Source organism: Nelusetta ayraudi, unplaced genomic scaffold, assembly GCF_046127955.1.
Source record: "Nelusetta ayraudi isolate G7.1 ecotype Tasmania unplaced genomic scaffold, CSIRO-AGI_Nayr_v1 ptg000007l, whole genome shotgun sequence".
Lineage (NCBI taxonomy): Eukaryota > Metazoa > Chordata > Actinopteri > Tetraodontiformes > Monacanthidae > Nelusetta > Nelusetta ayraudi.
Window position 1 is genome coordinate 6,901,861 of NW_027466057.1, and position 21,998 is coordinate 6,923,858.

The 21,998-nt window shown below is 49.3% G+C and overlaps 1 protein-coding gene across 1 annotated transcript; it reads left to right on the forward strand.

Annotated features, from left to right (window-relative positions):
- The first annotated feature begins 214 nt into the window (after positions 1-214).
- LOC142883417 (zinc finger protein DPF3-like) lies at positions 215-21,451 on the forward strand. The gene is made up of 11 exons (XM_076018281.1): positions 215-372; positions 9,643-9,803; positions 11,051-11,158; positions 14,729-14,856; positions 15,124-15,219; positions 15,962-16,022; positions 16,543-16,584; positions 16,935-17,075; positions 17,668-17,781; positions 18,237-19,136; positions 19,451-21,451. The coding sequence occupies exons 1-10, from the start codon at positions 341-343 to the stop codon at positions 18,395-18,397; spliced, it is 1,044 nt and encodes a 347-aa protein (XP_075874396.1). The 5' UTR covers positions 215-340; the 3' UTR covers positions 18,398-19,136; positions 19,451-21,451.
- The last annotated feature ends 547 nt before the right edge of the window (positions 21,452-21,998 follow it).

Consider the following 21,998-nt stretch of genomic DNA (forward strand, 5'->3'; position numbering starts at 1 on the left):
CCCTGTGCCACTTGCATTTGCGCGCTCCCGGCGGCAGGGGCAGCCGCTCTCGGGAGCGAGTCGCGGCGCCCACCGAGGCGCTCTTTAAAGTGCCATTATTGTGCGATTGTGCACAATATAAATACAAGGGGAAAACCCTTTAAAATATCTTCTCTTTTTTTCCTTTCCTTTTTTTTTTTTTTTTTTTGACAGTTTGCCTCGCGAGGCCACGCCCCCCCGTCGGCAGTCGCCGTGGACGCGATTGGTCCGCGGAAATCAGCCCGTGTCGCGATTGGTCCGCCGTCGTAGGTTTCCCCCATCAGAACTGCAAGACGCCGATATTGCGTTACATTGTGGCAAAATGGCGGCTGTCATTCAGAATCCACTAAAAGCGTAAGTAATTTAAGTCGTTTTGGAGATTGTGCGAACAGTTAGTTTGCTGGCCGGCTCGCGCGCTTCGACCGCCCCTCGCGCCGCATGCGATTTCCGGCCGTGTTGCATATGGCGGATCGAACTGTCCGAATTCATTTTGTCTTGTACTTCTTGCACGGTGGGCTGTCGCTGCTGGAAAGTAGACTAACCTCGTATAGTTATTTTATAAACATATATGTAGAAATCATGCCTTCCAGCAACATTTTCCAACACCAAGTGTTGGACGTGAGCGTTCAGGCTGCGTGACAATGTGTCTGCAGCGGAGCAGCTTTTTTTTCTCCCCCCCCCTCATTTCCACCTCCTCTTCCACCACCACCTCCTCTTCGCCGCCGGTGCACACAACACAACAGTGTCGTTTTTTTCGGGGCTGTAAAACATACATATATATTTGCTAAAACTGTCGACAAGGTGCCTCGGCGCTGTTCCGAAGCCCATTTCCTCCCCCTCTCCAACCTCTCCTTCGTCTCTGTGTGGGTCGCGGAATTATCATGTGACGGAGTGAAAGTCGTTTTGTTTTTGTTTTTTTTATTTAAGTTGGTGCGGAATTGTCGACATGTCAACTTTGGCTTTGGCCGAGCACGGCAGAAGCGGCGGTGTGGGCGGACGTGTGTGTGTTCGGGAACCCCGGCGGAGCGACTTGACGGCGGGAGGGAGGGAGGCATTTTGTTCCGCGGCGGGTGACAGCGAGACGGTCCGAGTCCGCCCCGCTGGAAATAGTCCGTGGCCACTGTGCGCGATGCTCGGCGTTCGCCGGGCAACTTTGGCGAAACGCTCCACCTCCACCACCACCCACCCCCCTTTGTTCTTTTGTACCCCTCCGCCAACCACCCCCGCCCCCTTACCCCCATCCCAACCCGGTGAACTTGCACTGCAAATCAAATAATGACAGCAATAATAGTCTTATTGTCTCTCTTCAAAACTGCACGTCAGCGGACGTGACACAGCGCCGTGTTTTTGTGTGTTTTGCGTGTCGAGAGCATCATGGCTGGACGGTGGGACGGCTGTAGGAAGCGACCGACCGGCCGGTTGGTTGGTTGGCAGCTCCGCCGCTCCGCTGCGCCTTTAAGCGGAGGAGTGCTAGAGATTAGCTCGGTCCAGGATCCGGGGCCCCATCTGTCAGCGAGATGCTCCGGCAGAGAGGAAGAGTTGCTCGGGCACAAGCGGGCAACAACCATCTGCTCCTTCCACCGCGAGAGGTAGAGCCGCGCACCTCAGCGGGCCACTGCGCATGCGCAGCAGGGGAGTGGACCGCAGACAGTAGACACACGCGCGACGCGGCGTGTGCACACTTTGCTTAGTGTGTGTGCCCATTGTTTTGTTGTGAAACTTGCTGTACCTATGAGGAGGAATTGGTGTGTGTGTGTGTGTGTGTGTGTGTGTGTGTGTGTGTGTGTGTGTGTGTGTGTGTGTGTGTGTGTGTGTGTGTGTGTGTGTGTGTGTGTGTGTGTGTGTGTGTGTGTGATCTGCTAAGTTTGTATCCAACTTGAGTGAGCTGCAGTCATCAGTGTAGCTCGGTCGCCCTCCCACCACCAGTTTGCTGCTGCTGCTGCTGCTCGGCCACTTTGTAAACGATCGTTTTCTGGTCCGTGTGACCATTCTGGGGTTTCACACACATTCGCAGAGAGTCGCGCCCACAGTGCAGTGTGGCAGTGCCTCCTTGGCAGCGAGTCGTGGGCAAACTTGTTGACTGGTGGGGCCACTATGGGTTCTAAAATATGACAGAGGGGGCCGGAGCAGGAGCTGATGGATGGATGTGTTTTGGTGATCCACCTCATAGGAGGAAAAAATATATCATGGGATGTGTAGACAACATGTGGTTTAATGTCTATTGAAAATTAACAAAAGTGTGCTACACTGCATTTAGCTCTTTATTGAAATGACTCCTTAAACACTGTAAAAATAAATAAATAAATAAAAATGGATGAAATCCAGCTATTTTATTACTTACTTGCAATTAACATAATTTCTTCAAGTTCGGCGAGCCGGATTAAAAAATCTTAACGGGCCGCATATGGCCCCCAGGCCGTAGTTTGCCCTTGCCTGTCCTAGTGTCTGGGAGGGCTGCATGAGTCCAGTTTGTCTCACGACAAGCAGTGTTTTTTCTGAGAAGCTATCGATCTACTTTGTGAGCGAGTTCCGTCGCTGTTTGGATTCGTTGAGTCAGGTTGGACCACAGTATCTTCTCGGCATTCACCTGGATTTGAATTCAGTCGGTAACAGTTTGTTTTCACACCTTACTTTAGACAAATGAACCAAAACCCTTTCCAATGACATGAATCCAGAAAGAACAGGATACTTAGTTGGCGCCCTGTTCGATTCAATGTCCGGTTCAATTGGGGAGGCGTGAATGCACTTTGTGTAAACATAACCTGAGCAAACATGCTCTGGTGTAGCACGTCGCCCTGTTTCCACCAAATATATGAGCAAGGAGGGTGGTGGTGGTGGTGATGGTGAGAGGGGGGGGGCAGTGTTATTCACAAGGTTCAGTTTGTTTTTTGTTGTTTTTTTTTTTTTTGACAAAGTGCAGCGTGAAAGAGTTGCAATCGCTTTTAATCAAAGTCTGCTAGACTACAAGGTGACTGTTTTTGTTTCCTGTTTTTCTGCTTTGGAGGCTAACCTGGAAGCTAATGTGTGGTTTCATTCTGACTGTGAACCTCCAGAGGGGTTACACAGATCAGGAAATGCCAAGTACTGGCCATTGGTGAAATGGGTGAAACGTCAATTGTTTTAAATTGGGACTATTGTGGAGAGACTGAGTGATTTTTCTTTCTCTCTCTCTTTTTTTTTTTTTTTCAAAGCCGGGGCAAACGTCACACTTGAGTTGCTAGATTGCCGTGTTTTCTTTTGTCACAGTTGAGCTGAGTCCCAGAGGGCAGCGGCTCGCAGCGCCACCTGAACAGCTCGGCGGAGCTCAGAGGGCTCGACGGGAAGCGCTGGCGTCTCGTTGCTGCTTTCTTCCTCGTCAGATTGCCGTGTTTTTGTGTTTCCAAAGACGGTGGCTATCACAATCATCATTATCATTATCATCATTATTATTATTATTATTGTTGTTGTTGTTGTTGTTTTTACGACTAGACTGCGTTATTCGTCAAGCTCCGCCCTTTATTTCGAGACGTCTCGGCATCCTGATGTCTCCTCACCATGAACCGAGGTGCACAATGAAGTGCTTCAATATGCTATAATTAGCCTCCCGTCTTGGGCTTCTGACTTCATTTCACACGTTTGTCAGATTATAATTAGCCACACTTGACACTAATTGGATGTCGCTCCTGTGGACCATATTGACCCCCTTTTTATTCCTCTCTGTCTTTCTTTTTTTTTTTTAAACATGATTATTGTTACTATTATTGTTATTGTTGTTATTATGAAGAAGCAGACAGTCTGCCGCTGCTAAGGCCAAGCTCCTCAGAGGGCGCGAACGGCTGTCGGTGAGAGAGACGAGGTGCGGGAAGGTCTCTGTTATTAAAGCAGCTCATAAAGCTGCACAGTTAAAAGAAAAAAAATAAAATAAAACGAAAGTGTCGCCACAGCTGGAGCCTCCCGGGGGTCGCTCTGATTGGTGGGGGGCGGAGGGGGCGAGCAGAGGTTGTTGTCAGGAAGCAGCCAGTCTGAGGGCCCGCCTCCTCTACTTCCTCCCCCACCTCCCCCGCTCTGCTCTCTGTCTAATGTGGTTGACCCGACTTCCTGCGAGAGGAGGCGGCTCTGCACCTGCTGAAGTCGCAGGCTGCCTCGTCGCTTCCTCGTCCGCCGTCGGCGCGCTCACTCCTCAGCCCTCGCGGCTCTGGGAAGGAGTCGCTTGTCACCAGATCCGCGAGGACGGCCGCTGACGCACGCTCGTCCTTACCGACGCGGCCATGTGACTCTGACGCAGCAGAGGCCCACCGGCGCTCTCTCTCCGAGGCGTTCCGAGCTTCTTGTTTTTTGGATTTTTTTTTCTTCAGCCGCACCGGCAGAAAAGTCCTTCCAGCCACTTTCAGGAAATACAAAGATCCAAAACGACTGATAATAATAATAATAATATTAATAATGATACATTTTATTTCTTAGGGTGCCTTTCACGATACTAGGTTAAGGTTGTCGTACAGAAAACAATTAAAAATACAAAATACCAGGGATAAATATACAAAAAAAAGGGATAAAACAAAAATAAACAGCAAAACATTAAAATACATTAAAAGAACTGTATATAAAAGCAGTGCAATTGTTCAGGTAAACGGGTCTCACACACACAAACAAACAGAATTTTTATTTTTTTTTTAATGTTGCTTTTTGGTTGTTTTGCAATTTTTCATTTTTATCTTGTTGTGATCTTTTGTTAATTTGTTCTCTCACTTGTACATACTATGTGTTCCATTTAGAGTTTATAAATAATACACATTTCATATTTTGATATCATTACCAGTCATTAATTTTAGCACATCATTTGGTCATGAAATAATATATGCGACAAAAAAAAAACTTAAGGAGCCCCTTGGGAGCCAAAATAGCCGCCGTTGTTTTTAGTGAGCCGACCCAAAAGAACCAATTCTCTGGAAAGATTCAGAATTCCCATCACTAATACCGGTAATGGTGATGGGAATTGCGGCTAACTAGCTAATAGTCAGGTGTGCTCGGGGGAACAAAAAGAGGATGTGAGCGTGCAGGCAGGTTTGGCAGTGTGGAGAGTTCAGACAGGTGTAGAGGTGTGAGCTCGTGAACCGCCTGGCAGGTGAGCAGTAGGATTCTGTAGTGAATGTGGTGTGTGATGGGGAGCCAGCGGAGCTGCTGTAGGATGGGTGCGGGTGCGGGTGCGGGTGCGATGCGGTGAGCGGATGGGGTTCTTGTGATGGTCCGGGCTGCAGGGTTCTGCACTGGTTGAAGTTCATGCAGGGTTTTTCTGTGGGAGACCTAAACCAGGGGTGTGTGTGTGTGTGTGTGTGTGTGTGTGTGTGTGTGTGTGTGTGTGTGTGTGTGTGTGTGTGTGTGTGTGTGTGTGTGTGTGTGTGTGTGTGTGTGTGTGTGTGTGTGTTTCTTTGTGCTCGTGTCAATGCAGGTCGAGTTCGGCTTTATCGTCCTACGGTGGCAACACACGGCGGTCATGAGACGGATAAACACCGGGGTCGAGTGTTTGGCGCTTTGAGTGGATTTTATTCCCGTTCTTTGTCAGAGGTCGAGAGCAGTTGACCTTTAATGACCCACATTATACACACTCTTAGAGCTCTGTTTGCCGTCCCCGGAATTTCAGCGGAGCAGCCGTCAGACGTTCCCGCTGAGGTCTCCAGAGGACGCCGCCCACTGTTTGTAGCCTTCAGCAGAGCTGCTGCTGATGTTTTTTATTATTATTATTATTTTTTTAAACTATTTTGCTGTTGGCAGTAGGACCGCAACGATTAGTCGACGTAAACAATCACTACGGCCACAAAAATTTGTCGACGCGAAAATTGAGTTGTCAACTGTGTGGTGAAGAAATATTGTCTATATATATATATGAGAAATCTGTTTCAGATATTTAACTGTGATAAACATTTCACATAATCCTTAAATTGTGAAGTGATATACCTACAATGTTTTATGTTACAACTATGCTACAGGTACATTTTTCGTGTCATTATTTTAATTTCACGCATGCTGTTGGGTGAAGTGAGACAGGCATGTTTTCACAGATGACAGTGACTGATAGTCATGAGGGTGCGGGAGAAGTAGAAGTAATGTGTTTATTTACTGTCACACACGGATGTAAAATGACCAAAAACGTCTTCTGTATTTTTTTTCTTGTGCCGTCAAATGGAAGGAAGGACTTGATTGTGTTTTCACCAAACGCTATCGAAAGCAACTACAATAGATTTATATAAAATAGCGACGTCGAACTTCGGACAAAACGTTGCATCGGACTCCGGTGTGTTTCCAAGTCAGCAGCGGCGTCATCGGGCCGCTCACTTCTTTTTGGGTGGATTTACAGTCTGGAGGATTTGATTGGAACTCCGTCCTGTGCGCCTCGGCGTGTGTGCTGCTCCTTCTTCGGAGGACAGACCCCCTGCTGAGGTGTCGGAGGTGTCGGCCGTGTGTTAGCGTTAGCGAGACTGGCAGCCGGTGGTCCAGTCGGTGGCGGAGGGGAGGCTCCTGTCGCTCATTGGGAAAAGGAAAAAGAAAAAGAAAACCTTGGGGGAGACGTCTCACCTCGGCCTCGGCGTGTGCACCTGCTGCTCGGGGTGTGTTTGGGTGGGGGTGGTGGGCTGTGGGGGGTGGGGGGGGCACTGATGGAGAACCTGTCACCTTGCAGACAGCCAGCAACCACAGAGGGGGGGAAGTAAGGGGGAGAAACGGGGGAGGCTTTCACCACTCGTTTGTTCTGTTTCGCTTCCCCTCTGACGCCTCGGCAGCCTGCCTCACTCACTCTCTCTCTCTCTCTCTCTCTCTCTCCCCCACTCTCTCCCCTCCTCTTTCTCTCCCGCTCTCTCCCTCTCTCCCTCACTCTCTCACTCTCTTTCTCTCCCCCCTCTCCCTCCCTCTCCTTCTCCCTCTCCCTCTCTCTCTCCCTCACTCTCTATCCCTCCCTCTCCCTCTCTCTCTCTCCCTCACTCTCTCTCTCTCCCCCTCTCTCTCTCTCTCTGCTCGTTCACCTCGAATGATCTTGCGAGGGTTTTTTTTTCTTTCTCCCCCCCCCCCCTCCGTTCTCCCTCCCCTTCTCGCCGTGCTCGTCAGTGTTTGAGAGCTGCGCTGCTCGCCGACTCCTCGAGGAGCCTTTACAGCTGCTCTGCTTTTAGTAAACTGATATGTCAGCCGGTGTCCCGCTGGAGCCGTGTGTCGAGGACGCGGCACGGCAGCCAAGCCAGAAAAGGCGCGTTACCACCCCGGTGGTCGACCGCACACCTGCCCTGCACGTGGACCACGACTGAGAAGTGCTGTTTTACCAGAGGACTGATGATGCATTGATTAAAAAAAATAAATAAATAATTTTTTTTTTTTTAAAGATATTTTGTAAATCTTTGAGTTACTACTGAAGATGAACCGGAGGCTAGCAGGTTAGCCTGTAATAGCTCGCAGCTACAGCATCTTGCTGCATAACCTTGCATTAAGACAAGAGAATTTCTACCCTGCGCTGCACATTCCTGAGCCTCATGCACTGCTAATTCCTCGAATCCTCCACACCGCAGCAGCGCAACTGAAGCAACAACACTGCAGCTGAGCCCAGCTGTTAAAGAGGTTAGCAAGCAATTGGTTATTGGTTTTTAATCAACAGTATTAAACTCTTACTAGAAGAAAGGGAATGTGTTTTATATAATAGCTGCCCAGCGTGGTAGTCAACGCCATTTCACTAGCTGTGTTTCCATTACACCGAGAATTGTGCAAAAAAAAAAAAAAAAAAAAACTGGTGATGGAAACGACTAAACTTTGAAAAACCTCTCAAATGTGGCTAAAAGGTTTTTATGCTCTCCCGAGGTGTTTTTTTCAGACGTAGCGACACAGAGGTGTATCGCAAAAGTGTCATGGAAACTGGACAAGACGTAGGGGGGGTCACGTGACCAGTTCACTTCAAGTGAAAATGGCGCGTCGTGTTTGGACATTTGTTTTTACAAGTAATCAAAGGGAAAAATATAACAATCATTCTTGACCGCAAACAGCATCGAAATGCAGATTTATGGCTTGCAAATCGCAGCTGTGTTCTGTCGAAAATTTTACAAACGTCGCTTTTAATTTGCGGAAAACTGTCATGGAAACGCAGCTGTTGTTGTTGTTGTTGTTGGCGTCTCTTCACACCGCCAGGGCCCCGTTTCCATCGGTCCTCACCCCGACACCTTTCCCTCTGCTCGCTCTTATCTGAATCCTCCCTTTCGCGCACGGGGAGGCGGGGGGGAGGAGGAACATTCATCTTATGGAAAGAAATGGCTGAGGGCCGGAGCTCCGTTGGCCTCCTCCACCACCTCCTCCTCCTCCTCCTCCTCCTTCTCCGCTTCAAGCTTAAGATTCCGGGCCGGGCCGGCAGCCTCGCAGCTCATTAGTCTCGCTGCAAAATGGCCGACTCCCTCGTTCACGTTGTGATCAAATCAGGAGGAAGAAGACGTGGCGGGACTCCTGGGTGGGAGGGAGGGGGGGGGGGGGCGGACGCAGCAGTCGAGGAAGTAGCAGCAGTAACCCCCCCCCCCCATCTTTGATTCAGTCAAATTAGAACCTGCCCTTGTGCGAGGCTCTCTGCTGAGATTAATTAAGTAGGCTAATTACCATAGCAGGCGTGTGGCAGCGATCGAGGGCTTGAATGTGAAATCACCCCCCCACTCCACTCCCACATTTCACTCAGAATATTAACGCTGAAGCCCCGCCCCCTACCCCCGGCCCTCAACCCCCCCCCCACCACCACCACCACTACCCCCTCCCTCCTCCCGAGGGGCTGCCAAAACCTCAGCGGTGCCAAGGAAAGTGGAACTAAAAGTGCGTTGAGGGTCTCAGCGGCCCCGTCGAGCGGAGGACCGACTCCCCGTCAGAACCAACCCCCCCCACACACACACACACACACACACACACACACACACACACACACACACACTCCCAACCCCAACCAACCCCCCGGCCCAACAGGCCTCAGACCAGGGGTGCCAAACTCAAACACACAGTGGGCCCAAAATTCAAAACTCGGACAAAGTCACGGCCCAACGTTGATATTTATTGAAAAAAAAAAAATTCTCCAGATTATAACTTTTATATGTTTCAACCTGAATATTGATCAAGCAAAGCCTGATACTATACAATAATTAACTTCATATTTCAAATGAATTTCAAATTAAAACGTATTTTAAATAATCCATTTAAAATAACAACAATAAACCAGTTAAGTCATAATAATATCCCCCAATGAACGTCCTGTCCTGACTGACGTGCCAAAATACCAGCCGAACATTCTGGGATTTGTAGTATTAGCAGTACAGCTCTAGTAGCCAAATATAATTACACTGTAGGCCAAATTTGGCCAGAGTTTGACACCTGTGCCTCGGACAAACGCCGGGGACGGAGTCCTGGCGAAGTTACTGAGCCGCATTCTGAGTAAGGCTTCCCAGCGGAATGCCAGCGGACAATCATGCTAGGACTCACAGGCAGGTTGAGCAGTCAGACCAGGTCATCTTTTTTGCTTTCATTCAGCTAGCAACAGGTCCGACCGTACCGGATGGCCCTCTGCTCCGATCTCTGAGTCGAGCTGTGTGGTCTTCCCCCCCCCCTCCGAGAAACGGAGACACTGACCCGACGTTACCCCTCTGGCAGGTTGGGCGATCAGTTCTATAAGGACGCCATTGAGCAGTGCCGCAGCTACAATGCCCGCCTTTGTGCCGAGAGGAGCGTCCGCCTGCCGTTCCTGGACTCACAGACCGGGGTGGCCCAGAACAACTGCTACATCTGGATGGAACAACACCACCGCAGCCCCGGTACGCGCGCGCACACATACACGCACACGCACAGTGAAATTTAAACATAAAAAAAGTATCATCTTTTTTTCTGTGTTGTTAACTTTGTTTCCATAAAAAAACTTTTTTAAGGCACATTTTGAAAAAATATCACATTTGCGCTTGCTGCAAAATTCGAAACACAGTTTTTTTTCTTGTTTTCAATTGCTGTGGAAGTTTGCCCATGTTTCACCTGACATTCAATGAAAACTTGAGTGGGTAGTACTTGAAGTGGTATAAGACAACGGGAATAATAATAATAATCATAATAATAATAATCATAATAATCCTGACAATAATTTAACGTTTTGGGAGTTTGTTCAGAAGGCAGAGAGCGACTGCTGCTCGCTGACCGTGAAAACCAGGGAAGATGAAGAGGAAGCTACTTAATAATGGCTGCTACTAAAGAGATTAGTGCCGATCCTGCAGCTGCAGCTCTTCCACCACAACTGGTTGGCTTGCTTTTTGTTGTGTGTGTGTGTGTGTTTTCTTTCGGTGTGACACAGCAATGGTTTTCAAAGTGTGGGCCGCCAGGTGGCGCCAGGGATACCGCAGCAGATTGAATTGAATTGGAAAATGCAAATACATAAACAATAGAATCAAACTATCTTTCATGTATTATTATCAGATATAATCTAATAATTGTTTAATCATTATATATTAAATATATTTTTACAATTGCCTGCCAGTCGAAATGGAAAAAGTTTGGGAAGCTTTGTAACTAAGAGCAAAGAGCAGCAATGAAGGCATTTCCCAGTAGTACTACTACTACTACTACAACTAGTACTAGCGGTAGTTAAACTGTCTCTGGCAGTGTGAAAAACTGCCTCTGATCATCAGTGTTAGTTGGTGCCAGTCTGGCTGTTTCACACTGGGAGTCACACAGCATCTCAACCACCGCTGGGGTTCAACAGAAGGAGGAGATGTCAGGGGTCAGAGGTCAGAGTGGGCAGACTGGTCAGAGACCGTGGAGCAGCGATGTCAAAATCAAATACGCAGTGGGGCCAAAATTTCAAACCTTGACAACGTCGCGGGCCAACGTTAATATTCATTGGAAATAAATATTAATGTTCTCCAGACAGAACGGTGCACCTCTTTATATGGACCCAGACAAGTTTAGCTTGAACCTGAATAATATAGAACAAGCAAAGCTTAATGTTCCTTGAAGGAGCAGCGTGAACCAATGGGAGAGCGTGTTGCTGAGCCGTGACTGCGTCCTCCCTCCTCAGGAGTGGCGGCTGGTCAGATGTACACCTACCCTGCCCGCTGCTGGAGGAAGAAGAGGCGGCTGAACAACACCAGCGACCCCCGGCTGGGCATCTACGGCCTGCACCTGGGTGAGACGCCTCCTCCCTCCCTCCCTCCCTCCCACCCTCCCTCCCACACTCCCTTCCTCCTCTCCTTCCCCTCCTCTCCTCCCTCCCTCCTCCTCTCCTCTTTCTGTCCTCCTCTCCTCCTCTTTCTGTCCTCCTCTCCTCCACCCTCCCTTCCTTCCTCCTCTCCTCCCCTTCCTTTTTCTGTCCTCCCCCTCCCCCACCTCCTCCTCCACCCTCCCTACCTCCTCTCCTCCCCCTCCTGTTACTGTCCTCCCCTCCCCCACCCCCTCCACTCTCCCTTCCTGCTCTCAGCCCCCTCACCAACCTCCTCCCTTCACCTCCTTCTACCTTTCTTCCTCCCCCACTTCCTCTCCTCCTCTCCACCTCCCCCTCCCTTCTTCCCCCCTCCTCTCCTTTTCACTTGCTCTCCTCCTCCCCATCCCTCCACCATTCTCCCCTTCTCCCTCCCTCGTCTCCTGTCGCTCCTCCCTTCTTTCCCCTCCTCTCCTCCTTCTGCCCCCCCCGCGCCCCGCACTCCTCCTCTCCTCCTGCTTATCACCTGTCCGTCCTCCTGTTTCTCCTCCCCCACTTCCCCTCCTCCTCCTCTCTGCCCTCCCTTCCTGCTCTCCTCCCCCATCACTTCTTTCTGTCCTCCCCCTCCCCTCCTCCTCCTCCCCCTCCCCCCCTCCCCTCTGTTCCATCTCTCCACCCCTCCCCTTTCCTGTCCTCCTCTCCTCCTCTCCTCCTCACCCATCCTTGCCACCTGCCCGTCACCTGTCCGTCCTCCTTCCCTCTCTGCGTCCCTCCCCCCTCTCTCAGGTCATGTGATCACCAGTGACAGTCTGACACAATCTAACTAAGTCGCCACCACCACCAACACCACTGCCGCCGCCGCTCATCTCTCCCAGGATGAAATGCGGCCGCGTTCAAGTTGGGCTGCAAAACTTGTTTTATTATTATTTTTTGTGTGTGTGTGTGTGTGTGTGTGTGTGTGTGTGTGTGTGTGTGTGTGTGTGTGGAGAGAATCACCTCATTAGATTCTCTGCTGCTGGGAGCAGTGAGACAGAGACTGCGGCCTGCTGAAGACAGTATTTAATAAACGTTAGCGAGCTGAGTGCGGCCTTCCTCAGCTCACTCCACACACCCACCCGCCTCCACAAGAACCCTCCTCTCACCCCCGGCCCGCTCCCCCCCCCCCCTCCCCGCCCTCCACCCCCCTCTTCCATCTTGCTGTCTGGGCGCCGCCTCCCTCGCTGGTGGCTTCTGGCTCTTTCATCTCGCCGTCTCTTCCTACACCCTGCAGTGTGTGTGCATGTGCATGTGCATGTGCGCGTGTGTGTGTTCCTCTTTCTCTGAAGACCCCGGTTCATCTCCTTCCTCATCTCGTCCAAACGTTGTCTTTTGTTTTCGTGCTTCCCTCTATTAGCAGCTTTTAGCAGCTTTTGTTTTTTTACTTTTTTTAATTTTTTAATTTTTCTATTTTTTTTTTAAATTTTAGGAATTCTGAAATCTCTGCGATCTTCATGCCTCTAATGGTGGTGGTGGGGGGTTGGGGGGTTGGGGGGGGCAAGTGGAAGAGAGAGAGAGAGAGAGACTGAGCTGAGCCTTTGTTCCTCGAACGCGTCCCGCTGTCGCCTATTGTTTTTCCACCCAGCTCACCAAGACTCGCCGCCTTCCCTCCCTCCCTCCCCCCTCCCCCCGACACCCCCCCCCCACCCGCCCTCACCCTCCTGCAGCAACAGAGAGGCTGTCTGCGAACGCCCAGCAGTCACTCGTGATGGAGGAGGGAGGAGGGAGGAGGGGGGTGACGTCCCCTGATTTAACCTGGCGTCCGCTGCACAGGGTGCAGCTGGCCAGAGGTGGCCGGGTGGCGAGCGTACGTGCACGCGCACGTGCGTCTGTCTGACTGGCTGGCTGTCTGGCGCGGCGGAGACGTGGGGCTGCATGCAGAATCAGCTCCCCGCTGCAGGCAGCAGCAGCAGCAGCAGCAGCAGCTCTATTTTTAGCCCCCCCAAGCTCCCATGGGTTTCAGAGGGAGGGGGGAGGGTGTGGGGGAGCGGGGAGGGTGGTGATGTGGGGGAGGGGGGCGGGGGGGGGACTGTCTCGTCGCGGAGAGTTGAAAGTCAACGCGCGCAGACACAATGGAGGGTGGTGCTGGTGCTGGTGGAGGAGGTGGAGGAGGAGACGGTGGTTGTCAGAAGCTCCCGCCCACCGCTGGTGTTCCACCTCTTACCTGGGCAGCAGCTCCAGCAGCTCCAGCAGCTCCAGCAGCAGCTGCGTGAAGAGGCTCTGAGGCAGAGAGCAGAGAGCAGCTTCACCTGCGGTCTGAGGTCGTCGTCACTGCGGACGAGACGTTGCAGGGTTCTTTTTGTCTCTCGCCAAGTCCCCCCCCCCCCCCCCCTCTCGCCTATGGTCGGCCCAACCTGCTCTTCGCCTCCTCCTCCTCTTCCACCTCTTCGTCCTCCTCCTGCTACACTTGTTTGCTCAGTTCCTCGGGAGCCGTCCAACGCCATGTGATGAGTTTAGCGTGCTAAGCCACTTTAGGACGCCGAGCCTCGGAGATTCCAAGCAGACAAGTGACTGTGCACGTCTCCGAACTGTGTGTGTGTGTGTGTGTGTGTGTGTGTGTGTGTGTGTGTGTGTGTGTGTGTGTGTGTGTGTGTGTGTGTGTGTGTGTGTGTGTGTGTGTGTGTGTGTGTGTGTGTGTGAAGATTCATAGACTCACCCGAAGGATAAAAATATAACCGCCAGCTCCGACACCTTTGATTTCACTTTCACTGGAACGCTGTGTTTCTAATAATTGCTCACTCTGGTGCACTTCAATGATGTACACTTCCTGTGCGCTGCACTAATCTGCACATGGCAAGTTGTTGGTCTAAAAGTGACAGAATAAGAGAATACAGTAATATAATAATGGCTATAGATATCATAATAGAGTTTCCATAATTGAGTTTCCATTCCAGTTTTTCGCAAAATAAAAGCAATATTTCTAAAATTTCGACAAAGTGCAATTGTGGTTTGCAGGTGTTTCCACCCGAATGGTGCAAAGCGCATAAGCCGTAATTCTCGATTCACGACATTTTACAAGAATTACGTTTGCTTTTGTTTGTTTACGTTTGTTTTCTGTCAAGAATGGTTGTTATATTTTTCTCTTTGATTACTTAATTACATAAAGCGCCATTTTAACTTGAAGTGAATGGGTCACGTGACTCCATTCGTCACGTCCGCTGACGCTTAAATGCGAAAGGAGTGTTTCCATGACATTTTTTTTACCATATGCCTCTATGTATCAATACGACTGAGAAACCACCTCGAGATTGTGCAAAAGCCTTTTAGTGATATTTGACATATTTAGGTTTTGTGCAATTCTAGCGATAATGGAAACGCAGCTACTGATGCTTTTTCTTTTTTGCAGCACAGCTAATTAGCCCTTCCCTCCATCTTCCACAAATGGAACCATGTGCTAAATTAAACAAAATTCCTCCAAAAGGTTACAAATTTTTTTGCTGATTTTCGTGTGTGTGTGTGTGTGTGTGTGTGTGTGTGTGTGTGTGTGTGTGTGTGTGTGTGTGTGTGTGTGTGTGTGTGCAGATGGCAGCCTCGTGACCAGGGACTCCCTGCCCACCCAGAGCACCACGCTGGAGGCCCTGTTACGAGGGGAGGGCCTCGACAAGAGGAACAGCTCCAAGAACGACGAGGAGAGCCTGCTGGAGATCCAGGTGTGCCTTCGGTCTGCACGTTCTGCTTCCCCACCTGTGTCACCTGGGTGGGGAAGCTGTCACGGGTCCGTCCCAGCACGAGAAAATCAAAGCGCTCGGCTGTTGAACACACGTCAGATGTGCGCAGAACGTGGATTCTTCACGCATGTAGCGGCACACAAAATGAGCATATTGATAGCCGTTGTCTCTGAATTAGCTGACCGGTTTTTCTCTTTTAGTCCCTGCCAAGATTGATCGATTGATTGATTGATTGATTATTTGTTTCAGCGAGTTCTGGAGGCAGACGCGGCAGAAGATGCTTTCAATGACGACGACGACTACGAGGTGGACACCCCCAAACGGCGACACCGAGGCAAAGGAAGAGTAAGCGGCGCCGCGACCCCAAGCTTTTCCTGCCGGAGTTTAAAGGGCCGTCATGTCCGTTAGCAGCACCTAGTGGACAGAAAGCGTATCGCAATGTTGACTCAAGTCCCCTGTTCTCTTCAGTGGACCTTGCTGTTTCTCACTAGTGATATGCATATCAATCTTTTTACCAATATATAAATTGCTAATCGGACTTAAATTTTGTATTGATGATTTTAAGAAAATATCGATAAAACGGTGTCAATATTGATAACAGTGCGCGGTGTGATTCATGCGACAAGAGAGTGTCGCACTAGAGCAACACACGCTGCCGTTGTAATAAATATGTCTTGTGATTTTTAACTTTTTATTTATTGAAAAAAATGACAAACCAAAAAGTGTATTGATATCGACATCGCAATATCGGCCCCAAAAATATTGATGAGCGTATTGAATTTGCCCCATCGCTGTCTCTCACGCCAACTGCGACGTCGGGGTGAAACTCCTGTTGTGGCCTACCGGTGGCGCACTGTGGCACCATTGGCTTGTCCTACACACAACTGTCAATGCGCATTATGAACCGGTTTACATTCAGCGACTTAAACTGCAAACATTCTGTTTCTCTTAATTCCATCCGATGACCTTTGATCCCTGTAAATGTCGGGCCTTCAAGCCGCACACAAACCCGCTTTGTTTTGCGTCAGCTGGACTATTTATCTCAGAGTCAGAAGTCACTACGAGTCTGGATTCTCTTTCATCTCAGGGTCGAGGTTCAGGCCGTCGGAGGGCCGACATGGACGACGATAAGCCATACATCTGCGACAGTAAGTGGAGTGGGGACGCCAGGTTTAAGTCCTCTAGCCTTTAACTCCCCGCTACGGTTTTATTCGTTTAACCTTTAATTTAATTAGCATGCTAGCATGTTAACCGCATTACACTGCCGCAGCACGAGTCAACAACATGGCTTTGGTGGAGGTTTGGACCGTCTTTGCACTATTCCAAAGTTAAAGTGTTCCTGTGTGCTGGACAGAGTAGATTGTCAATAGACTTCAGGGGGGAAACAATGATTGCAGTGAAATCAGATTGGTGTAGGAGCATCTTTTTGCTAAGAATGTCGAAACTTAATTACCACACACACACACAAACACACACACACACACACACACACACAATCAGATTACAGGCAGTCTCTCTTTCCGCTATAATAATAAATAAAAAAAACTAGGTTAAACTGCGTAATACATGATGTGATGAACTGTATTGTCTCAAAACACACTGAGTCATTGTGGCCTCCGTTGCTTCACGCTCGCCATGCTGACGCCGTCGTCTTTCTCTCCTCTCCAGACAGATACAAACAGAAGCAGAACTCAAAATCTTCCACCTCAGGTACTTTTGGATTTTGGGATTTTGGACTCTTTGTGTCCTCTCGCTGAGCGTGTGTACGATGCCGGTTCCCCTCGACCCGCTTTTCCTGATGGCTTCTAAACGAACGGCTGCTGTACTCTGTACTACAACCGTCGAGCGCTTCCCACTGTTCCCGCCGGAGCATTAGTCACGTTTATTTCCCTAGATTTGACTTTTATATTGCCCCTCCCCACCCCCCAAGGGACAAAAAAAGTCCCTGCAGACGCTTCAGTTGTTTCCTGTCAACTTTTAACGACGTCTCGGCGTTTGAGGACATTCCGACGGCGTCGTTGCCCTTCTGTTACACTTCACTTCTGCACCTTCTGTTGCAGTCTACGCCAGGCGCTACAGGAACCGCACGGGGCTGAGCTACCACTACACCCATTCCCACCTGCCGGAGGAGGAGCGGGCTGGAGAGAGGAGCGCCGTGGCGTCCCGAGCGCCCTCAACGCAACAGACTGAAAGACACAAACGTAAGACGGGACGCGTCACGCTCTGGTACTGTGTGTGTGTGTGTGTGTGTGTGTGTGTGTGTGTGTGTGTGTGTGTGTGTGTGTGTGTGTGTGTGTGTGTGTGTGTGTGTGTGTTAATTAAGACTTTATTAATTAAGAGAAAAAGAAGTATAAATATACATCATGATCAGAGGTCGCGCTAGACTTTTTTTGTTGTCAATCATTTTGACTGACCGGTTCATAAAAAGCCCGTCACAACCGACTTACTGGACACCAGTGGATTGAATGTATTATGTTCACTGCATTTCACTTCCACACATTTTTCATGTACATTAAGTGTGTATAGTGAGTTGAATATGAAGTCCAGACCGTATCATGCGGACAAATCATTTTCTTTTTCTCCGCACACGAAGCTTCAGTAGCGATATTTCTAAAATTACAACAAAGTACAATTGCAACTTGCAGGCGTTTGCAGGCATTATTTTATTATTTTTGCTTGCTTTTATCGTTTGCGTCTGTTAGTTTACGTTTGCTTGCTGTCAAGAGTGGTTGTTGTATTTTTCCCTTTGGTTACTTAAAATATTGGCTCTCCTCCTCGTCCGTCGTCCTGCAGGTGCGAGAGCCGCCGGGGGGGCCAGCATTCCCAACAACTACTGTACTAAATGCCACGGCTCCACCAAGAAGATGGGAAGGTCGAGGCCCGTCTACCCAGCCTGCCACTGCACTAGTGAGCCCATCAGCACCAACACACCAGCCAATCAGGATTCTCTTCTCATTTCATGCATTTCACCCGTCACCTGACTCCCCCTACCTCCTCTTCCACCTCCTCCTCCTCTTCCTGCTATTTTTCCTCGTCCACCTCCTCCTTCAACTCCACCTCCTCCTCCGCCCTCTCTTCCTTCTCCTCCTCCACCCCCTCTGCCTTATTCACCACCTTCCTTCTTCTCCTCCTTCCACATTCATCTACTCCTCCTCCTCCTCCTCCTCACTCTCTTCCATCTCCATCACCCCCTTCTCATTCACCACCCTCTTCCTTCCACTCCTCCTCCGACACCTTATTTTCCTCCTGCTCCTCCTCCGACACCTCCTCTTCCTCCCTTCCTTATTCACCACCTCCTTCATCATCACCTCCCCCTCCTCCGACACCTCCTTCTTTTCCTCCTCCTCCTCCCCCACGTCCAGCTGAGCGCGGAGACGAGAAGGAGGACGGGACCCTGGCTGGAGCGGAGGAGCTGTTCGGCACCACCTCGGAGAGCGACACCTCCACCTTCCACGGCTTCGAGGACGACGAGCTGGAGGAACCGGCCACAAACGCCAACGGAATATCCAGCCGTCACAGATAGAGCGAACCTCTCGCACTCAAACTGACGTTTTTGTTTTTGGGTTTTTTTTTTGTTTCTTTTTCTTTTTCTTCTTCTTCTTCTTCCTCTTCTTTTTCTTCTTTTTTTAATATATAAGGAATAACCTAAAATCTGCTGCTTCTTTTTCAATGTATTTTTGTTTGCAGAAAGCACAAAGTGATGATTTCAGGACAGAAATGCAAGTGGTATTTTATCTACTGAACATTGTTGAATAATTTATGAATCCTTTTTATATATATATATATATACGATATATATAAATATATATATATATATATATATATATATATATATATTAACTTTTAAGGCAATGAACAACAGTCAGTGTTTCTCAGCTTGGTCTCCAAGCGAAGCGGAAGATGTTTTTGGAGTTTTTTTCCCCCCCCTCCTCACTGGAGCTGAGGAGCATAAACATTCTGAACAAAAACACACTGAAGCGAAAACTGTCGAAGGCGAAGACGACGCCGTTCGCCGGAGAGATGGTTGAATGTCTACGCAGACTCGTGCTTGAGCTGCTGTATTTTTTTTTTCTTCGTTTTTGTTTTTGTTTTTTTGTTTTTTTAATATATTTTTGGAATCAGTGGCCACTGTGACTATGAAGGTCCCTTCAGCTCTGGATAAAACTTGTGTGAAAATGAAGAAACTGATGGAAGGAGGCGCAGCCGTTCGGAGGAAACGATGGAAGATGAAGAAACATTACGAAGACTCAAGTCAATTCGAGGTAAGCGGGAAAACTTTCCATCCACCACAACAAAATGTCGTCCAAAGAATTGAACGCACTTCTTTTTGAATAGATGGTAAATGTTTTTGTTTTTTTTGTTTTTTTAAATCAAATAAAAAATCTTGGGATTAAGTGAAACTGACCAAAATCCGCTAGCAATATGTGTCCTGTCTCAGAAATCACCTCTTTGTGAGGTCACAAAGGGACAGCAGCGACGCCTACCTGCTGTAATTGGTGCCGGTTGGTTCGCGATGGCCGCTCGACGTGGCTGCGTGTTTGACGCGCACCCGGTCTGTTTTACTGTGCTTCTGCAGGCACATTGGAGGCCAGTAGGGGGCGACCGGTGAAGAGGAGGAGGACGACGACGCTGAGGGGACAGGAAGTGGAAACCAACCGGGCAGAGGAAGTGACGGCTGTTCCTGCGGACTGCACGACGTGCGTCGACCCCCACCCCCCTCCCCCGCTCCCTCCCTCCCTCCTCTCCCCCTTCCCCCTCCCCCTCCCTTGCACTTTGCCGGAGCTCCGCCGAACTGTGGATGGCAACGAACACTAAAGGGGCCGATGCCTTTTCAGACACTCTGCGGTTTCGAAGGGGAGACCCCCAGCCCGACCCCCCTCCCCCCACCCCTCTCTCCCGCCCGCCAGCCCGCCAGCCCGCCGCGCTCCGTGATCCGATGTGACACTAAGACGTCATTATCCTCATCACTGTGCCAGCCTGCCGCTCCGCACTGGAAACCACATCTGACAGCCATGACCCTCCAACCTGATTGGACCAGTGACCCCCTGACCCCCCCCCCCCCTTCACCGCAGCCATAGCAATGGTGCTCCCCGTTGGAAACAGACCTCTGGACGACTCTATTACTGCTCCCCTCTTGCTTTCTTTCTCTCCCCTTCGGTCTCTCCGTTGTTTTTCTCCCCCCTCCCCGCCCGCACACCTTCCTTCTCTCCGTTGTACAATATTTCTATGTTTTGAAGAAAAAAAAAAAAAAAAAAACAACAAAAAAACCTTTAACGTGTGAACTAAGTAGGACTTCTTTGGGGGGGGGGGGGGGAGGTGTTGTTGGGGACTGTCTGTGATACCTCTGCCCTGATCAGGTTTGCAAGCGTTTCTTTTGCCACAAGCACTCAGGCATCGTGTTCGCCTCCTCCGCCTGCTGCTGATTGTTCAGCCGCGCGGCCCCCTCAACACCACACACACACACACACACACACACACACACACACACACACACACACACGATTCTTCTCGAGATTGTATTCTGGCTGGCAAACCGAGGGGGACAATCACACGAGGACGCCATTTCTAATCAACTTCCCGCGAGGAGGATTGGAGGATGCTGCAGGAAACACAACGCACGCATACAAAAAAAAAAAAAAAAAAAAGCAACGGCAATAACGAGCGTCGTCATTTATGTCTCGTCGGGGCACCTCCATTTTTTGGGGGGGAAAATGATCTCGTATACATTTTTTTTTTTTTTCAAACCAGTATTTGCCGTTTGAGAGATGTGCGGAGCGGGCCGAACATTTCAGAAGCTGCTGGATGCTGGCGTATCAAAGGTTGCACACTGTAAGACGTCCAGATCCTTCCGTTTGATTCCTAAAGCGTCTCGCCTGCAGACTAATAATAGCCATTTCCTGTTTCGTTTTCCGAACTTGACAGACGGTCCAAAGTGGCTGGTGCGGCCCGTGCAACGTGCGCTCGTGGGTTTATGCCGTGTTTTCTTTTCTTGCTTTCTTTTCTTCTTCTTCGCTTCCCTCAGGGACCATCCTCACTGCAGTTTATGTCCTCCTCCAGACAAAGAATGGATCCGAGGCTCCTCGGTTATCTCATCGTTCTGTGGTGGCGTTACCACTGTAAAATGGCTCCTCTTTAAAAAAAAAAAGACAAAATAACGAAACCTTCCAAAGTCACGGCAGTATGTTAAAAGCATGCGTCATCGGCCGTAAACCTCTCTTCACATGTCTTGGTGCGGCTGGAGTTTGGAAATAAATTGATATATATATATTTTTTTTTTTCAAAAAAAGGGGAGGAATGCAAGATTCGGATTGTGTGTCACCAATCATCAAACAGCCGGTATACCTCGACAAAGACACAGCAATAGGCCCTGGGAGTCTCTTGTCAAGCCTGCCAGGGGTCGGGAACAGGAGCCAAGTAGAGATGAAACGGGACGGGACTGCAGCGTTTAAGTTTCATCTTCAGCTGTACATATTAAGTCCAAATGGAGAGAATGAAGAAGTCTTTGTTTGTTAACTATTTTTATTGTTCCGGGGCGAAAAATAAAGAATGAATGGTTCTGTTCAGTGCCGGAGAACAATGTGTTTTTTTTTGTTTTTGTTTTTTGTTTTTATTACTAATTTGTTTTGTTGTTGGGTTTTTTTGACTGATGAGGGTTGAGGAATCCCAGACAGGAGCAATAGGCTGGAGTAACCTTCACTCAGTCTTGGAGAGGGATAAAAGAATGTGAACAGCAAATGTGGCTCTGGAACATGGACAGGTTGAACAAAAATACTGCTGCAGACAGCTCATATTGATCGCAGGTAAGTTTATGGAAGCTGCAGGGAGAGGTGGAAAGGACGTCCAACTTAGTATCAATCAGAGGCTAAAAATGTTGTGGAGGCTGTAAACAGAGGGCTGAAATAGACTGTTTTCTGGAGATCTATAAAGAATAAAAGTCTTTATTCTTGTGGACTTTGCCAGATTTTCATTTGAGAGAGAGTTCTCAAATGAAAATCCCTCTCTCTCTCTCATACATAACAATCTGTGTAGAAACTACCCCAATGCGCAACTGCCTGAAAATCTGTGAAAAAGTCATACTATACACTGTCCGTTTTATTCGTGAACCACAAAGTGTAGTGATAGTG